The sequence below is a fragment of the Acipenser ruthenus genome, chromosome 44, assembly GCF_902713425.1.
Source record: "Acipenser ruthenus chromosome 44, fAciRut3.2 maternal haplotype, whole genome shotgun sequence".
Classification (NCBI taxonomy): Eukaryota; Metazoa; Chordata; class Actinopteri; order Acipenseriformes; family Acipenseridae; genus Acipenser; species Acipenser ruthenus.
In genome coordinates this window covers 7,081,506-7,108,254 of record NC_081232.1, presented here as the reverse complement: position 1 = coordinate 7,108,254, position 26,749 = coordinate 7,081,506, and the positions used below count along the sequence as shown (strand labels likewise).

The following is a 26,749-nucleotide window of genomic DNA, read 5'->3' as shown; positions in this document are numbered from 1 at the left end:
TCCCACCTCAGCCACTGACTCATTGTGTGACCCTGAGCAAATCACTTAACCTCCTTGTGCTCCGTCTTTTGGGTGAGACGTAGTTGTAAGTGACTGCAGCTGATGCATAGTTCACACACCCTAGTCTCTGTCAGTCGCCTTGGATAAAGGCGTCTGCTAAATAAACACATAACTGTTCTAAACTAGTAAAACTAACCAAGATGTCTTTGTTTGTGTCTTTTAGAAAAGGAGGATCTTCAGAAAAATTATGGCAAGATTAATCCATTTATCTCAATATTCTTTTCTTAAATATTATATTGAATTACATGAGTTCATGAGCTAAAATACAGACTAAACTTTTTATTGTTTTCTGTTTCAGGCAGTTTAAAAAGAGAGAAAGAGAGACTGGGAAAAGGTAAGTGTATAAATAATCTGCAGAAAGAAAGTTTCCATTTCAATCTCCCTTTATCAGAAACCCTAGCAGTTCTAATTCTAAATGCTCTGCAGTTTGTTTGGAGAATATTAAAGAGTTACAAACACACGAATTAACTTATTTAAACAAAATGTAAATACATTAAAAACACCAGAACACGAATTACCAGAGAGAAAAAAAAGACTCGTGTCTCTTTACCTAGCCTGTAGCTGTGTGTGGCGTGACAGTGCAGATTAGACAACCACGAGCTGATCATGAGATCGTCACCCGAAGAATCATAGAACACAAAAGAAATCGCGGAAACAAAAAGGAAACAGTGGACAAGACTTGATATGATTTGGCCACGAAATGCTCGCCCTGTTCCGGAGTCGCGGGGGAAGGAAACGTAACGCTCCAGACACCGCAGCACCGAACGCATGCATACGCAAAGACACGGACACACACACACAGAGCAACCTGAAAATTAGCATCTCCGGTCCATTTGAACGGAAGTGTCTTTTATCTCCGCTTCTATATCCAGCTTCCATAGACTTGCATCATAGAGGCGCAATGTGATTCTGTATTAACTCGCATCCCTTCATCCAGAGCCTCTCTCACCCAGCACACACAGCGCGCTTTCACAGGTTTGTTCATTTATGGATTTCTCCTCTTTCTTGTGTTACAGAAGACTCTTCTAAATTGGGTTGCTGTGTTGTGGTGATTTTAGGGGCAGTAATCCTCTGGTGTGCTTTTCGTATAGGTAATGTATTCTTTCTATATTCTTATGATTTCTATTCTGTCATGACTGTCCTCACCATGAGTAGCTCAATGCGCTGCTAGAGAGTTTAGAGGATGAAAGGGATAATGTACCGAATTAACATGAAAAATAAATACACAAATACATCAATTAATACATAAACAAATCTATAAATAAATACATACATGTCTGTATATTTATTTATTTCAACATGTATTTATTTATTTATTTATTTATGCATTAATTAATTTATTTTTCTTTTTGGTATAAAATATCATCCAAAACTATAAATTAATACAGTATACGTTTGGCTACATTAAAATAGGAGTTCTCTAACTTTATTTTGTTTTCTCTCTGTCCTGAGGTACTTTATTTTATCATTGTGTTTGTATTAAATGTATCTTCTCTTGTTTCTCCGTATCTCATGAAACTCGCGGCTGTTTTGTCAGAGTTTCCCTGAATATCTAACGTGTCTCCCGACAGTCCGAAACTCGCTGGCTCCGTCTGTTTGAACCCGACTCTTAACCCGAACGCTGTTTCCCTCATAAAATGAAAAACTTTTCTGCTGTTTTCCGACAGGCGGAATGGGTGTTATTTACATAAAGGCGGCGGAACAACTAATCAGTATTTAAATGAGAAACCTCGATGTTAATGACAGCTTTTACGTCATTTCAGGATTTCAGTCACCTGACAGGTGGGATCGAAAGGTGTAAAGGCGGAGCGTGTTTAAGGAGACTCTGAGAAACAAGAGAAGATACATTTCACAGAACACAATAATAAAGCAAAGTACATCAGGACAGAGGAAAAAATATATACTGTATTTAATTATAGTTTGTATTTATTTATTTATAAATTTGTTCATTTATTTATGTGTTCGTTTATTTATTTTTCATGTTATTTCGGCAGCCGCTTCATTTGCATAACATTCCTCATACTGTCAGAATCGTGGTTTTGCGACTGTTCTCATCCTTCCTGGCCATTTCTTATGTTTGTTCGGAACTTGAAAAACAGTCGGAAAACTGAAACTCCGCCACAAAAGCCCGCGCGACGGTCTGAAAAGCTTTGATATTCAAGCAAGTAAGTGGAAAGACAGTGGCGAGCATGCGCAGTACAAAAAGAAGCAAAAACTGATGAGAAGCAAAAATTGAGTTAACACCGGAACACAAACCTGTCCTTGTTTTCTGTTTTGCCTCGTTTAAAAAGAGAGATGAAGAGGTAAGTATTTAAATAATCTATAGAAGGAAAGTTTCCATTTCAATCTCCCTTTAAAATGGCAAGATTAATACATTCATCTCAATATTCTTTTTTATTAAATTACTTAAATTATTGTATTCATGAGCCAGAACACAAACTAAACTTTTCACTCTGTTCTGTTGTAGAAAGTTTAAAAAGAGAGAACGAGACACTGGGAAAAGGTAAGTGTATAAATAATCTGCAGACAGAAAGTTTCCATTTCAATCTCCCTTTATCAGAAACCCTAGCAGTTCTAATTCTAAATGCTCTGCAGTTTGTTTGGAGAATATTAGAGTTACAAACACACGTCTCTGTTGTGATTGAACTACATTTAAAACTGAAATGAGGGAATGCTGTACCGCTAATGAAATGCAAAATCATCCATTGGACAATGTGTTTGAGCATTGGGACCATTTTTGGTCTTCTAAGTATATTAATAATGTAACTAATGCAATGAAAGCTAGTCATATCACCCTTAATGATGAATCTCAACTGTTCTAAACTAGTAAAACTAACCAAGCTGTCGTTGTTTGTGTCTTTTAGAAAAGGAGGATCTTCAGAAGAATTATGGCAAGATTAATACATTCATCTCAATATTCTTTTTATTAAACTACTTAAATTATTCTATTTTTGAGCCAGAACACAAACTAAACTTTTCACTCTTTTCTGTTTTAGATATTTTAAGAAGAGAGAAAGAGAGACTGGTAAAAGGTAAGTGTATAATAATTTGCAGAAAGAAAGTAACAAAAATGATGGAATGTTGTATCACTAATGAAATTACGACAAAATAATAATGCATTCGGCAACTCCCATATTTGGTCTTCTAAGTATATTATTAATGTAACTAATGCAATGAAATCTAGTCATATCACCCTTAATGATGAATCTCAACTGTTAGGAGGCTGTGTGGTCCAGTGGTTAAAGAAAAGGGCTTGTAACCAGGAGGTCCCCGGTTCAAATCCCACCTCAGCCACTGACTCATTGTGTGACCCTGGGCAAGTCACTTAACCTCCTTGTGCTCCGTCTTTTGGGTGAGACGTAGTTGTAAGTGACTCTGCAGCTGATGCATAGTTCACACACCCTAGTCTCTGTCAGTCGCCTTGGATAAAGGCCTCTGCTAAATAAACAAATAACTGTTCTAAACTAGTAAAACTAACCAAGCTGTCTTTGTTTGTGTCTTTTAGAAAATGAGGCTCTTCAGAAGAATTATGGCAAGATTAATACATTCATCTAAATATTCTTTTTATTAAATTACTTAAATTATAAGCCAGAACACAAACTAAACTTTTCACTCTATTCTGTTGTAGAAATTTTAAAAAGGGAGAAAGAGAGACTGGGAAAAGGTAAGTGTATAAATAATCTGCAGACAGAAAGTTTCCATTTCAATCTCCCTTTATCAGAAACCCTAGCAGTTCTAATTCTAAATGCTATGCAGTTTGTTTGGAGAATATTAAAGAGTTACAAACACACGTCTCTGTGATTGAACTACATTTAAAACTGAAATGAGGGAATGCTGTACCGCTAATGAAATGCAAAATCATCCATTGGACAACGTGTTTGAGCATTGGGACCATTTTTGGTCTTGTAAGTATATTAATAATGTAACTAATGCAATGAAAGCTAGTCATATCACTCTTCATGATGAATCTCAACTGTTCTAAACTAGTAAAACTAACCAAGCTGTCGTTGTTTGTGTCTTTTAGAAAAGGAGGATCTTCAGAAGAATTATGGCAAGATTAATCCATTTATCTCAATATTCTTTTTATTAAACTACTTAAATTATTCTATTTTTGAGCCAGAACACAAACTAAACTTTTCACTCTTTTCTGTTTTAGATATTTTAAGAAGAGAGAAAGAGAGACTGGTAAAAGGTAAGTGTATAATAATTTGCAGAAAGAAAGTAACAAAAATGATGGAATGTTGTATCACTAATGAAATTACGACAAAATAATAATGCATTCGGCAACTCCCATATTTGGTCTTCTAAGTATATTATTAATGTAACTAATGCAATGAAATCTAGTCATATCACCCTTAATGATGAATCTCAACTGTTAGGAGGCTGTGTGGTCCAGTGGTTAAAGAAAAGGGCTTGTAACCAGGAGGTCCCCGGTTCAAATCCCACCTCAGCCACTGACTCATTGTGTGACCCTGAGCAAGTCACTTAACCTCCTTGTGCTCCGTCTTTTGGGTGAGACGTAGTTGTAAGTGACTCTGCAGCTGATGCATAGTTCACACACCCTAGTCTCTGTCAGTCGCCTTGGATAAAGGCCTCTGCTAAATAAACAAATAACTGTTCTAAACTAGTAAAACTAACCAAGCTGTCTTTGTTTGTGTCTTTTAGAAAATGAGGCTCTTCAGAAGAATTATGGCAAGATTAATACATTCATCTAAATATTCTTTTTATTAAATTACTTAAATTATAAGCCAGAACACAAACTAAACTTTTCACTCTATTCTGTTGTAGAAATTTTAAAAAGGGAGAAAGAGAGACTGGGAAAAGGTAAGTGTATAAATAATCTGCAGACAGAAAGTTTCCATTTCAATCTCCCTTTATCAGAAACCCTAGCAGTTCTAATTCTAAATGCTATGCAGTTTGTTTGGAGAATATTAAAGAGTTACAAACACACGTCTCTGTGATTGAACTACATTTAAAACTGAAATGAGGGAATGCTGTACCGCTAATGAAATGCAAAATCATCCATTGGACAACGTGTTTGAGCATTGGGACCATTTTTGGTCTTGTAAGTATATTAATAATGTAACTAATGCAATGAAAGCTAGTCATATCACTCTTCATGATGAATCTCAACTGTTCTAAACTAGTAAAACTAACCAAGCTGTCGTTGTTTGTGTCTTTTAGAAAAGGAGGATCTTCAGAAGAATTATGGCAAGATTAATCCATTTATCTCAATATTCTTTTTATTAAACTATTGTATTGAATTTCATGAGTTCATGAGCTGAAATACAAACTACACTTTTCACTCTTTTCTGTTTTAGACAGTTTAAAAGGCGAGAATGAGAGACAGAGAGAAGGTACATGCATAAATAATTTGCAGGAAGAAAGCCAATGTCTTGTCTTCTAAGTATATTAATAATGTAACTAATGCAATGAAATCTAGTCATATCACTCTTCATGATAAATCTCAACTGTTCTAAACTAACCAAGCTGTCTTTGTTTGTGTCTTTTAGAAAAGGAGGATCTTCAGAAGCAAAATGGCAAGATTAATACATTCATCTCAATATTCTTTTTATTAAACTACTTAAATTATTCTATTTTTGAGCCAGAACACAAACTAAACTTTTCACTCTTTTCTGTTTTAGATATTTTAAGAAGAGAGAAAGAGAGACTGGTAAAAGGTAAGTGTATAATAATTTGCAGAAAGAAAGTAACAAAAATGATGGAATGTTGTATCACTAATGAAATTACGACAAAATAATAATGCATTCGGCAACTCCCATATTTGGTCTTCTAAGTATATTATTAATGTAACTAATGCAATGAAATCTAGTCATATCACCCTTAATGATGAATCTCAACTGTTAGGAGGCTGTGTGGTCCAGTGGTTAAAGAAAAGGGCTTGTAACCAGGAGGTCCCCGGTTCAAATCCCACCTCAGCCACTGACTCATTGTGTGACCCTGAGCAAGTCACTTAACCTCCTTGTGCTCCGTCTTTTGGGTGAGACGTAGTTGTAAGTGACTCTGCAGCTGATGCATAGTTCACACACCCTAGTCTCTGTCAGTCGCCTTGGATAAAGGCCTCTGCTAAATAAACAAATAACTGTTCTAAACTAGTAAAACTAACCAAGCTGTCTTTGTTTGTGTCTTTTAGAAAATGAGGCTCTTCAGAAGAATTATGGCAAGATTAATACATTCATCTAAATATTCTTTTTATTAAATTACTTAAATTATAAGCCAGAACACAAACTAAACTTTTCACTCTATTCTGTTGTAGAAATTTTAAAAAGGGAGAAAGAGAGACTGGGAAAAGGTAAGTGTATAAATAATCTGCAGACAGAAAGTTTCCATTTCAATCTCCCTTTATCAGAAACCCTAGCAGTTCTAATTCTAAATGCTATGCAGTTTGTTTGGAGAATATTAAAGAGTTACAAACACACGTCTCTGTGATTGAACTACATTTAAAACTGAAATGAGGGAATGCTGTACCGCTAATGAAATGCAAAATCATCCATTGGACAACGTGTTTGAGCATTGGGACCATTTTTGGTCTTCTAAGTATATTAATAATGTAACTAATGCAATGAAAGCTAGTCATATCACCCTTAATGATTAATCTCAACTGTTCTAAACTAGTAAAACTAACCAAGCTGTCGGTGTTTGTGTCTTTTAGAAAAGGAGGATCTTCAGAAGGATTATGGCAAGATTAATCCATTTCTCTCAATATTCTTTTTATTAAACTATTGTATTGAATTACATGAGTTCATGAGCTGAAATACAAACTACACTTTTCACTCTTTTTCTATTTTAGACAGTTTAAAAAGGGAGAATGAGAGACAGAGAGAAGGTACATGCATAAATAATTTGCAGGTAGAAAGCCAATGTCTTGTCTTCTAAGTATATTAATAATGTAACTAATGCAATGAAATCTAGTCATATCACTCTTCATGATAAATCTCAACTGTTCTAAACTAACCAAGCTGTCTTTGTTTGTGTCTTTTAGAAAAGCAGGATCTTCAGAAGCAAAATGGCAAGATTAATACATTCATCTCAATATTCTTTTTATTAAACTACTTAAATTATTCTATTTTTGAGCCAGAACACAAACTAAACTTTTCACTCTTTTCTGTTTTAGATATTTTAAGAAGAGAGAAAGAGAGACTGGTAAAAGGTAAGTGTATAATAATTTGCAGAAAGAAAGTAACAAAAATGATGGAATGTTGTATCACTAATGAAATTATGACAAAATAATAATGCATTCGGCAACTCCCATATTTGGTCTTCAAGGTATATTAATAATGTAACTAATGCAATGAAATCTAGTCATATCACCCTTAATGATGAATCTCAACTGTTAGGAGGCTGTGTGGTCCAGTGGTTAAAGAAAAGGGCTTGTAACCAGGAGGTCCCTGGTTCAAATCTCACCTCAGCCACTGACTCATTGTGTGACCCTGAGCAAGTCACTTAACCTCCTTGTGCTCCGTCTTTTGGGTGAGATGTAGTTGTAAGTTACTCTGCAGCTGATGCATAGTTCCCACACCCTAGTCGCTGTCAGTCGCCTTGGATAAAGGCGTCTGCTAAATAAACAAATAACTGTTCTAAACTAGTAAAACTAACCAAGCTGTCTTTGTTTGTGTCTTTTAGAAAAGGAGGCTCTTCAGAAGAATTATGGCAAGATTAATACATTCATCTCAATATTCTTTTTATTAAATTACTTAAATTACACTATGTAACACAATTTTTGTTCCTGGGTAGTAAGTGTTATTTCCTTATTGCTTATGCCTCAAAAGTATAGAAAATGGCTATTATTCCCCACAAACTTTGCTTTTGTGACCAGGAGTGATATTTTGAAATTGATCTATTTCCAATGAGAAAACGGGCGAATTTGTGTCTTTTCGTTCACATAAAGTCAGAAAAAAACAACATATGAATCCAAATTAGCATGTATTTATACTAAAGTAATACAAAAATGACTACAAAAGATTTAGAAGTGAGTAGTTTTTCGAGTTTTACAATTATACTGTAAATCACTTTCACGAATCAGCCCCCAAATATAGTCTCCCATCATGTTCTCATTATACTGTCCTTCATTGACAGCTCATCCAGGAGTCTCAAAGCCGTGCTGCTCCATAATGGTAACAAGTACCCGTCTCTTCCCCTGGCTCACTCGGTGCACCTCAAAGAGGATTACAACAGCATCAAGACCTTGCTGGACGCCTTGAAGTATGAAGAGTACGGCTGGGACCCCCGGAAGGTGCTGATGCCACCACTGCACATCAAATTGGGCCTTATGAAACAATTTGTCAGAGTTCTAGATAAGGAGTCGGCAGCCTTCAAGTACCTTCAAGACTTCTTCCCTAAGCTGTCTGAGGCAAAGGTCAAAGCCGGTGTCTTCGTCAGACCACAAATAAAGAAGATCCTGGAGTGCAATGAATTCCCCAAGAAGCTCACTAGTAAGGAGAAAGCGGCTTGGAACAGCTTTGTCGCAGTGGTTCGGGGCTTCCTGGGCAATCACAAGGCCGAAAACTATGTGGAGCTGGTTGAGACTCTGGTGAAGAACTACGGCACAATGGGCTGTAGGATGTCCCTCAAAGTCCATATCCTTGATGCTCATCTTGATAAATTCAAGGAGAACATGGGAGCGTACTCGGAGGAGCAAGGCGAGCGCTTCCACCAGGATATACTGGACTTTGAACGCCGCTACCAAGGACAGTGTAACGAGAACATGATGGGAGACTACATTTGGGGGCTGATTCGTGAAAGTGATTTACAGTATAATCGTAAATCTCGAAAAACTACTCACTTCTAAATCTTTTGTAGTGATTTTTGTATTACTTTAGTATAAATACATGTTAATTTGGATTCATATGTTGTTTTTTTCAGACTTTATGTGAACGAAAAGACACAAATTCACCCGTTTTCTCACTGGAAATAGGTACATTTCAAAATATCACTGTCCTGGTCACAAAAGCAAAGTTTGTGGGGAATAGCCATTTTCTATAATTTTGAGGCATAAGCAATTAGGAAATAACACTTACTACCCAGGAACCAAAACAACAAAAAAATTTGTTACACGGTGTTATAAGCCAGAACACAAACTAAACTTTTCACTCTATTCTTTTGTAGAAATTTTAAAAAGCGAGAATGAGAGTCTGGGAAAAGGTAAGTGTATAAATAATCTGCAGACAGAAAGTTTCCATTTCAATCTCCCTTTATCAGAAACCCTAGCAGTTCTAATTCTAAATGCTCTGCAGTTTGTTTGGAGAATTTTAAAGAGTTACAAACACACGTCTCTGTTGTGATTGAACTACATTTAAAACTGAAATGAGGGAATGCTGTACCGCTAATGAAATGAAAAATCATCCATTGGAGAACGTGTTTGAGCATTGGGACCATTTTTGGTCTTCTAAGTATATTAATAATGTAACTAATGCAATGAAATCTAGTCATATCACTCTTCATGATAAATCTCAACTGTTCCAAACTAGTAAAACTAACCAAGCTGTCTTTGTTTGTGTCTTTTAGAAAAGGAGGATCTTCAGAAGAATTATGGCAAGATTAATCCATTTATCTCAATATTCTTTTTCTTAAATATTGTATTGAATTACATGAGTTCATGAGCTAAAATACCGACTAAACTTTTCATTGTTTTCTGTTTTAGGCAGTTTAAAAAGAGAGAAAGAGACACTGGGAAAAGGTAAGTGTATAAATCAATCATTTGAAGAAATAAAGTTTAACAAAAATGATGGAATGCTGTATCACTAATTAAATTACAACAAAAGAATGCATTGGGCAACGCCTATGTTTGGTCTTCTAAGTATATTAATAATGTAACTAATGCAATAAAATCTAGTCATATCACCCTTAATGATGAATCTCAACTGTTAGGAGGCTGTGTGGTCCAGTGGTTAAAGAAAAGTTCTTGTAACCAGGAGGTCCCCGGGTTTAAAACTCACCTCAGCCTCTGACTCATTGTGTGACCCTGAGCAAGTCACTTAACCTCCTTGTGCTCTGTCTTTTGGGTGAGAGGTAGTTGTAAGTGACTGTGACAGGATTAGCAGAGGGTGAGACTCGGAGACAGTTTTAAAGTTCAAAATAAAGATTTTTAATAAACAATAATACAAAATAAACAGGCACAAGGGCCAAACAAAAAGGTTTCAAAAACACAAAACAATCAACACAAAACAAAACTTACAAAATAAAGCTTCCAGGCTGGGCGTTGCCTTCACTGGTTTCAATAACACAGCACAAACAAAAACACTCTTCTTCTCCTTCCAGAACTCTCTCTTCAACTGGGAGGCTGAGGCCTCCTTTTATGCCAGGTGGCTAAGTCCATAATTGAATAATTAATTGACTGATTGCTCCCACCTGAAGTAATCAATCTGGGCAGGGAGGAGAATTTAACTCCTTCCCTGCCAGTATTTCTAAGGGCAGAGCCCTGCTCTGCCACACACCTCCCTCCAAGTACAAAGTACGGAGGCCGCAATCGGCCAAACTCCCCCCCCCCCCTTTGAACCCAAGACCTCCCCCCAAGAGTCCCCTTATGTCCCTTGGGTGGGCTATTTCAGCGGGCGGTGGTGGGCGGGGTTGATGCCGGATTCCCCAAGCTTCCTTCAATAACGGGGGCCCCGGACCTTCAAAGTACATGAACGCTGGTAGGGAACCTGCACCCTCCAGCAAGAGCAGCGATGGTGGCACCTCTAGTGGCGGAGGCAGGAACGGCGGTCCGTCTCCCTCTGGTGGCGGAGGCGGGGACGGCGGCCCGTCTCCCTCTGGTGGCGGAGGCGGGGACGGCGGCCCGTCTCCCTCTGGTGGCGGAGGTGGGAACAACAGCTCTACTCCCTCTGCTGGCGGAGGCGGGAACGACGGCTCGTCTCCCTCTGCTGGCGGAGGCGGGAACGACGGCTCGTCTCCCTCTGCTGGCGGAGGCGGGAACAACAGCTTGTCTCCCTCTGCTGGCGGAGGCAGGAACAGCAACTCTGGTCCTTCTGGCGGCACTGGACCCTCTGGACCCCCTGGCGATGCGGGACCCCCTGGCCCCTCTTGCGACGCTGGACCCTCTGCACCCCCTGGCGGCGCAGACAGGCGGGCAACCTCAGGCGATGCGAACAGGCAGGCAACCCCAGGCGATACGGACAGGCAGGCAACCCCAGGCGATGGAGGGAGAGACAGCTCCGGCTGTACCCCCTCTGCTGGCGGTGGAGGGAGAGACAGCTCCGGCTGTTCCCCCTCTGCTGGTGGTGAAGAGACAGCTCCGGCTGTTCCCCCTCTGCTGGCGGTGGAGGTGGGAACAGCCTGTATTCTTCCCCTGCGGGTCCCTTCAGCCCTGGGCCTATGGGCTTCCCCTTCTCGGGCCGTGGACACACCGACTCCTCCTGCTCGGGCTCCTCCTTCTCGGGCTGTGGACGTTCGGGCTCCTCCCTCTCGGGCTGTGGACGTTCGGGCTCCTTCCTCTCGGGCTGTGGACGTTCGGGCTCCCCCTCTCTGGGCGATGGCAGCGGCTCCCCCTCTCTGGGCGACGGCAGCGGCCCCCATTCTGGCTCTCGGGACGGCGGCTCCTCCCCTTCTGGCTCTCGGGACAGCGGCTCCTCCCCTTCTGGCTCTCGGGACGGTGGCTCCTCCCCTTCTGTCTCTCGGGTCGGCGGCTCCTCCCCTTCTGGCTCTCGGGACGGCGGCTCCTCCCCTTCTGGCTCTCGGGACGGCGGCTCCTCCCCTCCTCCCACCTTCCCGCACCAAGAGCAACAGGGAAAAAGGCTGGCTGGGTCCTCCAGCTGGGGTGGCTGTTGTTGCAGCAGCTTACATTTCTTCGGCTGCTGCATCTCCTGCCTTTGCCGCTGTCTGCTCTTCTTCCCCATTTTTTTTCAAAAAAAAAAAAAAACTCACAAAATTCAAAAAACAAACAAAAAAATACTGCCCTGAGCCTCCAGGTGGCGTTATCTCACTTCTGAGCACCAAATGTGACAGGATTAGCAGAGGGAAGGCTAGGTCTTCGAAGTATATTAATAATGTAACTAATGCAATGAAATCTAGTCATATCACAGTTAATGATGAATCTCAACTGTTAGGAGGCTGTGTGGTCCAGTGGCTAAAGAAAAGGGCTTGTAATCGGGAGGTCCCCGGTTCAAATCCCACCTCAGCCTTTGACTCATTGTGTGACCCTGAGCAAATCACTTCACCTCCTTGTGCTCCGTCTTTTGGGTGAGACGTAGTTGTAAGTGACTGCAGCTGATGCATAGTTCACACACCCTAGTCTCTGTCAGTCGCCTTGGATAAAGGCGTCTGCTAAATAAACAAATAACTGTTCTAAATTAGTAAAACTAACCAAGCTGTCTTTGTTTGTGTCTTTTAGAAAAGGAGGATCTTCAGAAGAATTATGGCAAGATTAATACATTCATCTCAATATTCTTTTTATTGAATTACTTAAATTATAAGCCAGAACACAAACTAAACTTTTCACTCTATTCTGTTGTAGAAATTTTAAAAAGAGAGAAAGAGACACTGGGAAAAGGTAAGTGTATAAATAATCTGCAGACAGAAAGTTTCCATTTCAATCTCCCTTTATCAGAAACCCTAGCAGTTCTAATTCTAAATGCTCTGCAGTTTGTTTGGAGAATATTAAAGAGTTACAAACACACAAATGAACTTCTTTAAACAAAATGTAAATACATTTACTTTACCAGAACACGAATAACCAGAGAGAGAAAAAAAGACTCGTGTCTCTTTATCTAGCCTGTAGCTGTGTGTGGCGTGACAGTGCAGATTAGAGAACCACGAGCTGATCATGCGATCGTCACCCGAAGAATCATAGAACACAAAAGAAATCGCGGAAACAGAAAGGAAACAGTGGACAAGACTTGATATTATTTGGCCACGAAATGCTCGCTCCAGACCACGCAGCACCGCACACACACACACACACACACACACACACACACACAATCACACGCACACGCACACGCACACGCACGCACACACGCACAGAGGAACCTGAAAATTAGCTTCTCCGGTCCATTTGAACGGAAGTGTCTTTTATCTCCGTTTCTATATCCAGCTTCCATAGACTTGCATCATAGAGGCGCAATGTGATTCTGTATTAACTCGCATCCCTTCATCCAGAGCCTCTCTCACCCAGCACACACAGCGCGCTTTCACAGGTTTGTTCATTTATGGATTTCTCCTCTTTCTTGTGTTACAGAAGCCTCTTCTGAAGTGGGTTTCTACGTTGCCGTAGCTGCTGCCGTGTGGATTTTTGTTTGTTTTGCTTGTCATACAGGTAATGTATTCTTTCTATATTCTTATGATTTATATTCTGTCATGACTGTGTCCTCACCATGAGTAGCTCAATGCGCTGCTAGAGAGTTTAGAGGAGGAAAGGGATAATGTACCGAATTAACATGAAAAATAAATACACAAATACATAAATTAATACATAAACAAATCTAGAAATAAATACATACATGTCTGTATATTTATTTATTTCGACATGTATTTATTTGTTTATTTATTTATGCATTAATTTATTTATTTTTCATTTCGGCATAAAATATCATCCATAACCAAAACTATAATTTAATACAGTGTACGTTTGGCTACATTAAAATAGGAGTTCTCTAACTTTATTTTGTTTTCTCTCTGTCCTGAGGTACTTTATTTTATCATTGTGTTCTAGTAAATGTATCTTCTCTTGTTTCTCCGTATCTCATGAAACACGCGGCTGTTTTGTCAGAGTGGCCCTGAGTATATAAGGTCTCGGAACAACTAATCAGTATTTAAATGAGAAACCTCTATGTTAATGACAGCTTTTACGTCATTTCACGATTTCAGTGAACGGACAGGTTTGATCGAAAGGTATTAAAGGCGGGAAAAAAAACAAAACAGCCGCGTGTTTCAGGAGATACGGAGAAACAAGACAAGATACATTTCACACAACACAATAATAAAGCAAAGTACATCAGGACAGAGAAAAATATATATACTGTATTAAATTATAGTTTGTATTTATTTATTTATAAATTTGTTCATTTATTTATGTGTTCGTTTATTTATTTTCATGTTATTTCGGTAGCCGCTTCATTTCCGTAACATTCCTCATACTGTCAGAATCGTGGTTTTGCGACTGTTCTCATCCTTCCTGGTCATTTCTTATGTTTGCTCGGAACTTGAAAAACAGTCAGAAAACTGAAACTCCGCCACAAAAGCCCGCCCGACGATCTGAAAAGCTTCGATATTCAAGCAAGTAAGTGGAAAGACAGTGGCGAGCATGCGCATTACAAAAAGAAGCAAAAACTGATGAGAAGCAAAAATTGAGTGAACACCGGAACACAAACCTGTACCTGTTTTCTGTTTTAGCCCGTGTGAAAAGAGAGACCAAGAAACTGACAAGAGGTAAGTGTAATTAATTTGCAGAAAGAAAGTGTAACAAAAATGATGGAATGCTGTATCGCTAATGAAATTATGACAAAGTAATGCATTGGGCACCTCCCATATTTGGTTTTCTAAGCATATTAATAATGTAACTAATGCAATGAAATCTAGTCATATCACTCTTCATGATAAATCTCAACTGTTCTAAACTAGTAAAACTAACCAAGCTGTCTTTGTTTGTGTCTTCTAGAAAAGGAGGGTCTTCTGGAGCAAAATGGCAAGATTAATACATTCATCTCATTATTCATTTTATTAAATTATTGTATTCATGAGCCAGAACACAAACTAAACTTTTAATTTTTTTCTGTTTTAGACATTTTAAAAAGGGATGATGAGAGACTGGGAAAATTTAAGTGTATAAATCATTTGAAAAAAGTTTAACAAAAATGATGAAATGTTGTACTGCTGATGAAATTATGACAAAATAATGCATTGGGCACGTCTCATATTTGGTTTTCTAAGCATATTAATAATGTAACTAATGCAATGAAATCTAGTCACATCACCCTTAATAATGAATCTCAACTGTTTCAAACTAGTAAAACTAACCAAGCTGTCTTTGTTTGTGTCTTTTAGAAAATGGGGGTCTTCTCGAGCAAAATGGCAAGATTAATACATTCATCTCATTCTTTTTATTAAATTACTTAAATTATTGTATTCATGAGCCAGAACACAAACTAAACTTTTCACTCTATTCTGTTGTAGAAAGTTTAAAAAGAGAGAAAGAGACACTGGGAAAAGGTAAGTGTATAAATAATCTGCAGACAGAAAGTTTCCATTTCAATCTCCCTTTATCAGAAACCCTAGCAGTTCTAATTCTAAATGCTATGCAGTTTGTTTGGAGGATATTAGATTGTTACAAACACACGTCTCTGTTGTGATTGAACTACATTTAAAACTGAAATGAGGGAATGCTGTACCGCTAATGAAATGAAGGCAAAATCATCCATTGGACAATGCGATTGAGCTTTTTCACCATTTTTTGTCTTCTACGTATATTAATAATGTAACTAATGCAATGAAATCTAGTAATATCACCCTTAATGATGAATCTCAACTGTTCTAAACTAGTAAAACTAACCAAGCTGTCTTTGTTTGTGTGTCTTAGAAAAGGAGGATCTTCAGAAGAATTATGGCAAGATTAATACATTCATCTCAATATTATTTTTTATTAAACTATTGTATTGAATCACATGAGTTCATGAGCTAAAATACAAACTAAACTTTTCACTCTTTTCTGTTTTAGACAGTTTAAAAATTGTGAAGGATGAACTGGGAAAAGGTAAGTGTATAAATAATCTGCAGACAGAAAGTTTCCATTTCAATCTCCCTTTATCAGAAACCCTAGCAGTTCTAATTCTAAATGCTCTGCAGTTTGTTTGGAGAATATTAGAGTTACAAACACACGTCTCTGTTGCGATTGAACTACATTTAAATCTGAAATGAGGGAATGCTGTACCGCTAATGAAATGAAGGCAAAATCATCCATTGGACAATGCGATTGAGCTTTTGGGACCATTTATGGTCTTCTAAGTATATTAAAAATGTATCCAATACAATGAAATCTAGTCATATCACACTTAATGATGAATCTCAACTGTTCTAAACTAGCAAAACTAACCAAGCTGTCTTTGTTTGTGTCTTTTAGAAAAGGAGGATCTTCAGAAGAATTATGGCAAGATTAATACATTCATCTCATTCTTTTTATTAAATTACTTAAATTATTGTATTCATGAGCCAGAACACAAACTAAACTTTTCACTCTGTTCTGTTTTAGACATTTTAAAAAGGGAGAAAGAGAGTCTGGTAAAAGGTAAGTGTATATATAATCTGCAGAAAGAAAGTTTCAATTTCAATCTCCCTTTATCAGAAACCCTAGCAGTTCTAATTCTAAATGCTGTGCAGTTTGTTTGGAGAATATTAAAGAGTTACAAACACATGTCTCTTTTGTGATTGAACTAATTTTAGAACTCAAAATGAGGGAATGCTGTATCACTAATGAAATGGTTTCTGTGTTTCATACCTAGATTGCGAAGAACTTCAACAGGACCGGAGTAAGAATATTATTTTTATTTTTTAATAATCCCCTCTTTCTTACCTCAGTTCTTCACATTGATGAGACAGTAGTATCTTGAAGTATAATAATATGAACCATTGGATTCCTGTTAGTATTATTTTCTCATTATGAATAATAGCATCGCTGGTTCTCTGTGTGTGTGTTGAATTGCATGAGTTAATGAACCAGAACAGAAGGTAAACTTTTCACTCTTTTCTGTTTTAGATATTTTAAAAAGTGAGAAGAATAAACTGGGAAAAGGTAAGTGTATAATAATTTGCAGAAAGAAAGTAACAAAAATGATGGAATGCTGTATCACTAATGAAATTACGACAAAATAATGCATTGGGCACCTCCCATATTTGGTCTTCTAAGTATATTAATAATGTAATTAATGCAGTGAAATCTAGTCACATAACCCTTAATGATGAATCTCAACTCTTCCAAACTAGTAAAACTAACATAACTGTCTTTGTTTGTGTCTTTTAGAAAATGGGGGTCTTCTGGATCAAAATGGCAAGATTAATACATTCATCTCATTATTCTTTTTATTAAATTAAACCATTGTATTGCATCACATGAGTTCATGAGCAGAAATACAAACTCAACTTTTCATTTTCTATCTTTTAGAGACTTTAAAACAGGAGAAAGAGAAGGTTGAAGCAGGTAAGATCATTATAAATCATAGAAAAGCAGTCTGAACAATTTCAAATGCAATTGATCAGAAATACGTTATTATTTTAATAAAGTAACACTGAAAAACAATTGTAGGGAGAATAATTAAATAGTTCAGAACTCTGTTGTTGTTTCATTACATTTAAACCTGAAATGAGGGGAATGCTTCTCTACTTAATGAAATGGTTTCTGTGTGTTTCATTCCTAGATTTTGAAGAACTTCGAAGGAAAACCAGTAAGAATATGTGTTGTGATTTATATCAATGATTTCTGTCTTTCTATGTCATATAAGTGAATTCAACATGTATGGGGTGTGTCTATCTCTAAGTGCAGTTTTAAGCTTCTGAAATTCAATCTCTTCAATCTGTTTTAAACAGAGACTCCCTACAAACAAAGTCATACATTCTTCTTAATTACAAAAATAAAGATAGTTCTCGAAAAATACTATGAAACAGAAGTGTTTTTTAGAATTGTGTTCTCTGCATGGGATGACCTCATTTGAGATAGTAAGCTGTGCTCTCATTGGTTCACTTCAATATTAATTCTCCTGGCCTCTCTCTCTTTTATTATTTTTCATTATAAATAATAAATAATCTTTCAAAACTGGTTCACTGGGTGTATTGAATAAAGCAGTTGCTATTGGTGTCAGGTTTAATTGATTAGTTCAGATGTGTGAATTATTTAATGGGGGATCAAACCCTCTGTACCAAGTTGTGTGCAGATTAGAAGAGTCCCATTAAGGGTGTGTTTGGACACTAATTATAATTTATAGTGGCAATTTCCTCCCACCCTTAAATATATTCTCTTCTCTCAAACAGACATGTGTGGCTATGCCCTTGACAGAGGTATAACATTTTAATCTGCATTAATACACTTACAGTAATCAGAATCCACTGATTCATTCTCTTACGCTTGATTCATTCTTCTCTTCTTTTATTTCAGAATGGAAACTAATAACTGAAGCTTGTGGTAAGTTTGCATTGAATAAATCACTTTTTCAAAATTTTCATTGAACACAATTAGTTTTAAATGTTTAAAAAATATTAAATGTAGCATCGCTTGCAATTTCTAATGTGATATATAGAAGAAAAAAATAATATTAAATGTTTGTTTCCAGTTACAATAGCATTAAAATCTGTCTAAATACAGTTGTTATGATCAAAGAATGAGTGTTGTTCATAATCGTGAGAGAGAAAGCAGCAATAATCAAGTTCCCTGCTTTTCCTGTGATTCTCAATAACACACTCTTCTCATTCCTTTACCCCAGTCAATGTGACTCTAGAACCCGACACAGCCAGCCCCAGCCTCACAGTCTCTGAAGACGGCTCACGAGTGAGATTCACAGGGGAGAGATCAGCAGAGTGGCCCAGTGTGCTGGGCAGGGAGGGGTTCACCTCAGGGAGGCACTACTGGGAGGTGGAGGTGGGGGAGAAGGGCTACTGGGTCCTGGGGGTCTCCACACACCCTCGTGAGAAGAGCATACCTGAGAAACCAGAGAAGGGCTACTGGCTTGTGAGGCTGGTTAAAGGGAAGACCTGTACAGCTCTGAGCCAGTCAGTGGATCAGACCTTAAATCTGGAGAAGATGTGCAAGATGTGGGGGGTGTATCTGGATCACGAGGGAGGGAGGCTGTCGTTTTACAATGCAGAGACCAGATTTCACATCCATACTTTAGAAGGCTCATTCCCTGGGCAGGTCTACCCCATTTTCAGCCCAGGGTCACACGATAAAGGACCCTTGATAATCAATACAAAAGTGAAGAATGTGTAGTCCTGACAAGAAGCCTGCTACACTATATAATTTATATATATATATACAGTTATGTGCTGTGGATTGTAATTGAAGGACATAGATATTTTAACAACACATTGACACCACGATTTTATTTGAAATATTTAGACTCGTATTTCCTCAATCAGATATCCTGCTTGCATATTCATATTAGATTTGCTGGTTAAAGAGTGGTCTTGGTTTGTATAGAAAAGCCACATATGATGAATGCTCTGATGAATCTGACTTGTGCTATATTGATGCTAATCTTCTTTTACATTTTTTTCAATGTATTATTTTACCAACTTTATTAAAAATATATATACATAAATGTACTGATTTTTTTTCCTGGCCTGATGCTATTATATCATTTTAACTTCAAACATGGAAATATTATAATTAGTATTGTAAAAATGTGTTTTTAATTTCTGTTGAAAAAACACATAAGGAAAAGACACATTTTAAAAATACAATGATAATCTGTACCCTGGTAGTTAATCTGTACCCAAATCACTACAATTAAGAAACGTTATCTATGGAAAGGATGGGAACAAAATATTTACAAACTGCTGTCTGTCTGTCTCTGACAGAATACAGGAAGGTATTGGAGTTTCGTTATTATTAGATATTTTGTATTCAGGTTATGAAAAGAAGAAGAGTCTATAGGGGAAGAATGCGTGCTGGTGAGAGAAAAGAACGCGGGTTTTAAAGAAGCCTTATAGTGGGTATTTAAAATAAAACTTCAAGTCAAGGTTTCATCAGTGTATTGTATTGCGTCCATGATTGACTGTGGGTGAAGGTTCTGTTACATATTAAAGCACTGTATTCTGTATTATATATGGCTGTGTGATACAGTGTATAACTATAGCAGGTTGTGCTTTGTTTCTTGTTTCTGTTTCTACTGTTCTGTGTGTTTTAAATACAACAGCACCCTAAATAACAGGCGCGGACTGGCCATCGGGAAGTGCAGGAGAATCCCCGGTGGCTGGTGTGTTTGGACCTGCGTGGGCCGCTGGTCTCCGTTTGATTTATAATTATTATTTTTTCCCATTACATGCTGAGAATTACGCTGTTATTAACTTGGCAGTCTCGCTCTCTCGCGCGCATACATCACCACACCAGTCATCTCTTGGGTAGATCCAATATCGCAATATCTAAGGGGGGGCGAGGAGTGGCCACTGCCTGATTGGACTTGCCCGGATTTTCTTAGAAAGGGATTGGTCAGCCAGATTTCGTCTTTTGTTTGAATCTCTTGTATTGATAGTGGATGAGTGTCAGTGTAGAAAATGGAGAGAAAAAGAAAAGATGGGGCAGAAAATATTAGAGACAAACGGCAACATTCTCTCGAGGCAGATGCCGCAAAGTGCACAAAAATAACTGACATGTTCTGTAGGCCGGCTGGTAGTAGGGAGAGCGAGGGACGTCAGGATGCCAGTGTTAATCAGACCCCTCAGCGGATGATTAACACTGTGGCAGGGTCGAGCACAGCAGGTACAAGCAGTAGAGTTTATGGTTGCATTAAAATAGATTAAAGACTTGGCTGCGCCTCGTACCTAATAACGCCCAGGCTGTGACTATATACACGATATATCACTGCCTCTCGTACCTTATTTCTTTTATAAAACAGCTACACCAATATTTGTAACGTTAGTCACTTTTTTGTGATCTAGTCAGCTATGTACAGCTATGCTATGCTAGCTAGATAGCTAGACAGCTGGGTTACTAAAAAAAAAAGAAACATTAGCTCAAACATTTCCCAGGTCACGTCTCTCTCTCTCTCTCTCTCTCTCTCTCTCTCTCTCTCTCTCTCTCTCTCTCTCTCTCTCTCTCTCTCTCTCTCTCTCTCTCTCTCTCTCTCTCCTCTCTCTCTCTCTCTCCTCTCTCTCTCTCTCTCTCTCTCTCTCTCTCTCTCTCTCTCTCCACCATTTAGCTGGTTACACCTGATATAAACTGAAACAAAATCACGGCAAGCCGAGCTGATGGTGGTATTAGCCAATTTTTATTTGTAAAACTAAAGCATGACATGCTATTTGGCTATAGTATTGCCCCCTACTGGACACTCTCAGCGTAGATTTCACATTGCATGTATTGTATCACACTAACAAAATCCCAAATTTAAAGCAATCGTTTCACATGAATTTGATTGGGTTTGATACTTCGGTCGATGTTGATTAGGTTGTTGCACAAAGATATAATTTATGGAATGGTGAGAAGGCCTAACAGCAGCCTATGGTTGAACATAGCATGGCTGGATCGCTGACCAATCAGAGAGGAGAACCTGAACTATCCGTTTTATAAATTAAACAAGCTATATTCTTGGGAGTATTCTTTCAAATTATAATGCAGTTTGCTAAAGGTATTAATTAAATTGATTGCTGTTGTTCTTTTATGCATATTAAAGCAGATGCAGCTGAGCTTGAGGAGCGAGAGAGGGAGAGAATGGATGCTGTTGCAGAGTCCAGTGCAGAGAGAACAACAGCTGAGGAAAGAGATGAAGAGAGAGACAAGATGCAGGCATATGAAGTGAATGCAGGGGGGTCAGCTGGTAGCTTTGATTACTTCACACGCCCTCAGTCCAAAGAGCTGGACACATGTTTTTGTTATCACCCAAACATAGTGTGACAGACTGAAGATGTCAGCTTGGGATGGATACAGGGTCAGAACAACAAGTGAGATGCCTGAGGAGGATGGAAACAGTGGAGCATGTGAAGAAGAGCTGGAGCTAGAGAACAAAACGTGCACTTCATGCAAAAACTGTGCCATGTGTTGCTATTTGATTCTATCCTGGTAGAATTTATTGACTGATGCCTATCATGTAATTGGTTTAGGCTACAAATTCCTCCTGACTTTGTCAGTAACACAAGTAGCATGTGAAAGGTGTTTCTCTACTCTGAAGTTTGTCAAGAATAGACTGAGAAGCACTATGTCCCAAGACCACTTGGAAGGGTTCATGCTAATGTCTACAGAGAAAGAGATACTGATGGCCCTAGACAGTGATGAGTTATTGACAGGATTGTGCAGAAGAGTGCACTGCTGCGACCTCTGCTGGCGACGTAAGGTAGGACAGTCTCATTAACTTTGGATTTGGGTGAAGTAGTTGACTGTATTTTGAGATATAATTGGGGGTTCTGGAACCCTATTGTAATTTTGGGTTGGTATTGGCGCTGACTGCTGCTAATGGTTTCTAGAATTGCTAAATATGAGCCGATGTGTTTTTTTTTATTAGGCCTATTGAGAGACCGCAATCTGTGTGAGGTCGGTGATGGTTTATAGAATTGATAAATAAGATATGTGTTTATACTTTACAGTTTATTATTAGTCCTGCTGAGGTTGGTATTGGCGTGCGGAGAATGGCTTCTTTCTACTTGATAAATGCCCATGTTTATTATTTGCTTACAGTAAGTACCAATACTAAATAACAGCCTACCAACTGAGGGCAATGTTGTGTTTAAAATAATCTGATATGCAATTAGATCTTAGACCACCGATTACTGTAAACAGAAGATTGTAATTGCATAGAGCAGAGCCATCAATGAAATAATCCGAGGTGCGTAAACTGGACGAACTGGCGAAAGAATTTAGCTCTGATACAATGTTGCATTCACTGACCTCAAAGCGGTGGCAGACAGAGAGACGTGCGGAGACAAAGAATAATGAACAGAAAAATATTTCGTAGACGGAAAAATCTCTGATATTTTCAATAGGATATTATTTGTGACTTCTAGATCATGAAGCCATGGTAATGCAACTGTCATAGTCTATACTTTGCATACCTAAATCGCCCCTAATATGTTTGAAAACATGATAGTAGCTATAGCTATAATTTAGAAAGAAGTTTTACCCCATCTTTTTTTTTTTTTTTACTGATACTTCATCATGATGGTGCGCTGCGTGCGCTGACTTCATTATTATTTCGGTATGTTGATTTTGACATAAATGTGGGCCGGTGGACCCGAACTTCCCGGTCCGATTTTTGGTCCCAGTCGCCCCTGCCTACAGGAATTACTGAATTTATCCTGAAATCATGTGAATCACTGCAATTTAACACAGGTGGAGGCCACTTAACTTGGTGTGTGATTTTGAAAGCGATTGGATACACCTGAGCTAATTTAGGATTGCTTTTACAAGGGGGGTGGACACTTATCCAACCAAGCTATTTCAGTTTTTATTTTTAATTAATTTTCTACAAATGTCTACAATATTTTTTTCACTTGGAAGTTGTGGGGTAGGATGTAAAAAAAAAACTATTTTAATGCATTTTAATTCCAGGCTATAAGGCAACAAAAGGTGACAATTTTGAAAGGGGGTGCTATAGGCACTGTACAGTGCTTCCCGCAGGCAGGAGTTTCTCACAGGTCAGGGGCGTAGCTAGGATTAGATTTTTACTGAGGCAAAAAAAAAAAGTTGAACAAACCTCTTGTAGATCCTGTTGATGTTATACAGGTAAAAGTTATCATCTTATAAAGCCTGGAGACTGTTCATGCACACTGCAAAGCAATATGAAGTCCCTTGGATGATGGTGTTAATGTTAAAATGTGATGACCCACATTATTTCAAATATTAAAACTAATTGTCTTCCAGCAAAACCACAGCAACCTAAATTAACCATATTGACACTGTCAGAAATATGTGATTTTAAAAGGACAAGAATATAACATCAATATTAATAAGTAGATGGGTTCATACCTTTATTGACTTGCATTTGGTTCACTGCTACTTGAGTTGCCTTACACTGCTGGGACTGGTAACTGCTGCTGACTGGTAAGACTGGTGCTGATACTGCTGTGACTGGTGCTTGCACTGCTGGGACTGGTGCTGACATGCGGGGGCTGGTGCTGACACTGCTGGGACTGGTGCTGACACAGTGACTGGTGCTGACACAGTGACTGGTGCTGACACTGCTGGGACTGGTGCTGACACAGTGACTGGTGCTGACACTGCTGGGACTGGTGCTGACACTGCTGGGACTGGTGCTGACACAGTGACTGGTGCTGACACTGCTGGGGCTGGTGCTGACACTGCTGGGACTGGTGCTGACACTGCTGGGGCTGGTGCTTGCACTGCTGGGACTGGTGCTGACATGCTGGGGCTGGTGCTGACACTGTGACTGGTGCTGACACTGCTGGGACTGGTGCTGACACTGCTGGGACTGGTGCTGACACAGTGACTGGTGCTGACACAGTGACTGGTGCTGACACTGCTGGGACTGGTGCTGACACAGTGACTGGTGCTGACACTGCTGGGGCTGGTGCTGACACTGTGACTGGTGCTGACACTGCTGGGACTGGTGCTGACACAGTGACTGGTGCTGACACAGTGACTGGTGCTGACACTGCTGGGACTGGTGCTGACACAGTGACTGGTGCTGACACTGCTGGGGCTGGTGCTGACACTGTGACTGGTGCTGACACTGCTGGGGCTGGTGCTGACACTGCTGGGACTGGTGCTGACACTGCTGGGACTGGTGCTCACACAGTGACTGGTGCTGACACTGCTGGGACTGGTGCTGACACTGCTGGGACTGGTGCTGACACAGTGACTGGTGCTGACACAGTGACTGGTGCTGACACTGCTGGGGCTGGTGCTTGCACTGCTGGGACTGGTGCTGACATGCTGGGGCTGGTGCTGACACTGTAACTGGTGCTGACACTGCTGGGGCTGGTGCTGACACTGCTGGGACTGGTGCTGACACAGTGACTGGTGCTGACACAGTGACTGGTGCTGACACTGCTGGGACTGGTGCTGACACAGTGACTGGTGCTGACACTGCTGGGGCTGGTGCTGACACAGTGACTGATGCTGACACAGTGACTGGTGCTGACACTGCTGGGACTGGTGCTGACATGCTGGGGCTGGTGCTGACACTGTGACTGGTGCTGACACTGCTGGGACTGGTGCTGACACTGCTGGGACTGTGCTGACACAGTGACTGGTGCTGACACAGTGACTGGTGCTGACACTGCTGGGGCTGGTGCTTGCACTGCTGGGACTGGTGCTGACATGCTGGGGCTGGTGCTGACACTGTGACTGGTGCTGACACTGCTGGGGCTGGTGCTTGCACTGCTGGGACTGGTGCTGACACTGCTGGGGCTGGTGCTGACACTAGGACTGGTGCTGACACTGCTGGGGCTGGTGCTGACACAGTGACTGGTGCTGACACTGCTGGGACTGGTGCTGACACTGCTGGGACTGGTGCTGACACAGTGACTGGTGCTGACACAGTGACTGGTGCTGACACTGCTGGGGCTGGTGCTTGCACTGCTGGGACTGGTGCTGACATGCTGGGGCTGGTGCTGACACTGTGACTGGTGCTGACACTGCTGGGGCTGGTGCTTGCACTGCTGGGACTGGTGCTGACACTGCTGGGGCTGGTGCTGACACTAGGACTGGTGCTGACACTGCTGGGGCTGGTGCTGACACAGTGACTGGTGCTGACACTGCTGGGACTGGTGCTGACACTGCTGGGACTGGTGTTGACACTGCTGGGGCTGGTGCTTGCACTGCTGGGACTGGTGCTGACACTGTGACTGGTGCTGACACTGCTGGGGCTGGTGCTTGCACTGCTGGGACTGGTGCTGACACTGTGACTGGTGCTGACACTGCTGGGGCTGGTGCTTGCACTGCTGGGACTGGTGCTGACACTGCTGGGGCTGGTGCTGACACTAGGACTGGTGCTGACACTGCTGGGGCTGGTGCTGACACAGTGACTGGTGCTGACACTGCTGGGACTGGTGCTGACACTGCTGGGGCTGGTGCTTGCACTGCTGGGACTGGTGCTGACACTGTGACTGGTGCTGACACTGCTGGGGCTGGTGCTTGCACTGCTGGGACTGGTGCTGACATGCTGGGGCTGGTGCTGACACTGTGACTGGTGCTGACACTGCTGGGGCTGGTGCTTGCACTGCTGGGACTGGTGCTGACACTGCTGGGGCTGGTGCTTGCACTGCTGGGACTGGTGCTGACACTGCTGGGACTGGTGCTGACACAGTGACTGGTGCTGACACTGTGACTTTTGCTGACACTGCTGGGACTGGTGCTGACACTGCTGGGACTGGTGCTGACACAGTGACTGGTGCTGACACAGTGACTGGTGCTGACACTGCTGGGACTGGTGCTGACACTGCTGGGGCTGGTGCTGACACTGCTGGGACTGGTGCTGACACTGCTGGGGCTGGTGCTGACACAGTGACTGGTGCTGACACTGCTGGGACTGGTGCTGATACTGGTGCTGACATTGACTTGTGCTGACACTGGGACTGGTGCTGACACTGCTGGGGCTGGTGTTGATACTGTGACTGGTGCTTACACTGGGATTGGTACTGACACTGGTGGGACTGGTGCTGACACTGCTGGAGCTGGTGCTTGCACTGCTGGAACTGGTGCTTGCACACTGGGACTGGTGCTGACACTGCTGGGGCTGGTGCTGACACAGTGACTGGTACTGACACAGTGACTGGTAATGACACTGCTGGGACTGGTGCTGACACAGTGACTGGTGCTGACACTGCTGGGGCTGGTGCTGACACAGTGACTGGTGCTTGCACTGCTGGGACTGGTGCTGACACTGCTGGGACTGGTGCTGACACTGCTGGGGCTGGTGCTTGCACTGCTGGGACTGGTGCTGACATGCTGGGTCTGGTGCTGACACTGTGACTGGTGCTGACACTGCTGGGGCTGGTGCTTGCACTGCTGGGACTGGTGCTGACACTGCTGGGACTGGTGCTTGCACTGCTGGGGCTGGTGCTTGCACTGCTGTGACTGGTG

At 40.7% G+C, this 26,749-nt stretch overlaps 1 protein-coding gene and 2 long non-coding RNA genes across 3 annotated transcripts; all 3 read left to right on the top strand.

Annotated features, from left to right (window-relative positions):
* Positions 1–4,847: 4,847 nt before the first annotated feature.
* On the top strand, positions 4,848–6,241 carry LOC131709728 (uncharacterized). The gene is made up of 4 exons (XR_009311596.1): positions 4,848–4,884; positions 5,245–5,417; positions 5,574–5,741; positions 6,215–6,241. It is a non-coding gene; the product is annotated as an uncharacterized LOC131709728 (long non-coding RNA).
* A 2,893-nt stretch (positions 6,242–9,134) lies between these two features.
* Positions 9,135–19,325, top strand: LOC131709727 (E3 ubiquitin-protein ligase TRIM39-like). The gene is made up of 9 exons (XM_059012504.1): positions 9,135–9,222; positions 16,512–16,538; positions 16,766–16,801; positions 17,030–17,056; positions 17,171–17,206; positions 17,424–17,450; positions 18,034–18,060; positions 18,158–18,184; positions 18,483–19,325. The coding sequence occupies exons 7-9, from the start codon at positions 18,036–18,038 to the stop codon at positions 18,983–18,985; spliced, it is 555 nt and encodes a 184-aa protein (XP_058868487.1). The 5' UTR covers positions 9,135–9,222; positions 16,512–16,538; positions 16,766–16,801; positions 17,030–17,056; positions 17,171–17,206; positions 17,424–17,450; positions 18,034–18,035; the 3' UTR covers positions 18,986–19,325.
* Positions 13,294–15,618, top strand: LOC131709729 (uncharacterized). Its single transcript, XR_009311597.1, has 3 exons — positions 13,294–13,333; positions 14,410–14,445; positions 15,593–15,618. It is a non-coding gene; the product is annotated as an uncharacterized LOC131709729 (long non-coding RNA).
* Positions 19,326–26,749: the final 7,424 nt, after the last annotated feature.

Excerpts from the sequence above, each read along its gene's own strand:
- LOC131709727 (XM_059012504.1), top strand. The coding sequence starts at position 18,036 with ATGTGTGGCTATGCCCTTGACAGAG. Across the intron at positions 18,061-18,157 it reads TGGCTATGCCCTTGACAGAG|AATGGAAACTAATAACTGAA; the intron begins GTATAACATTTT and ends CTTTTATTTCAG. Across the intron at positions 18,185-18,482 it reads ACTAATAACTGAAGCTTGTG|TCAATGTGACTCTAGAACCC; the intron begins GTAAGTTTGCAT and ends CCTTTACCCCAG.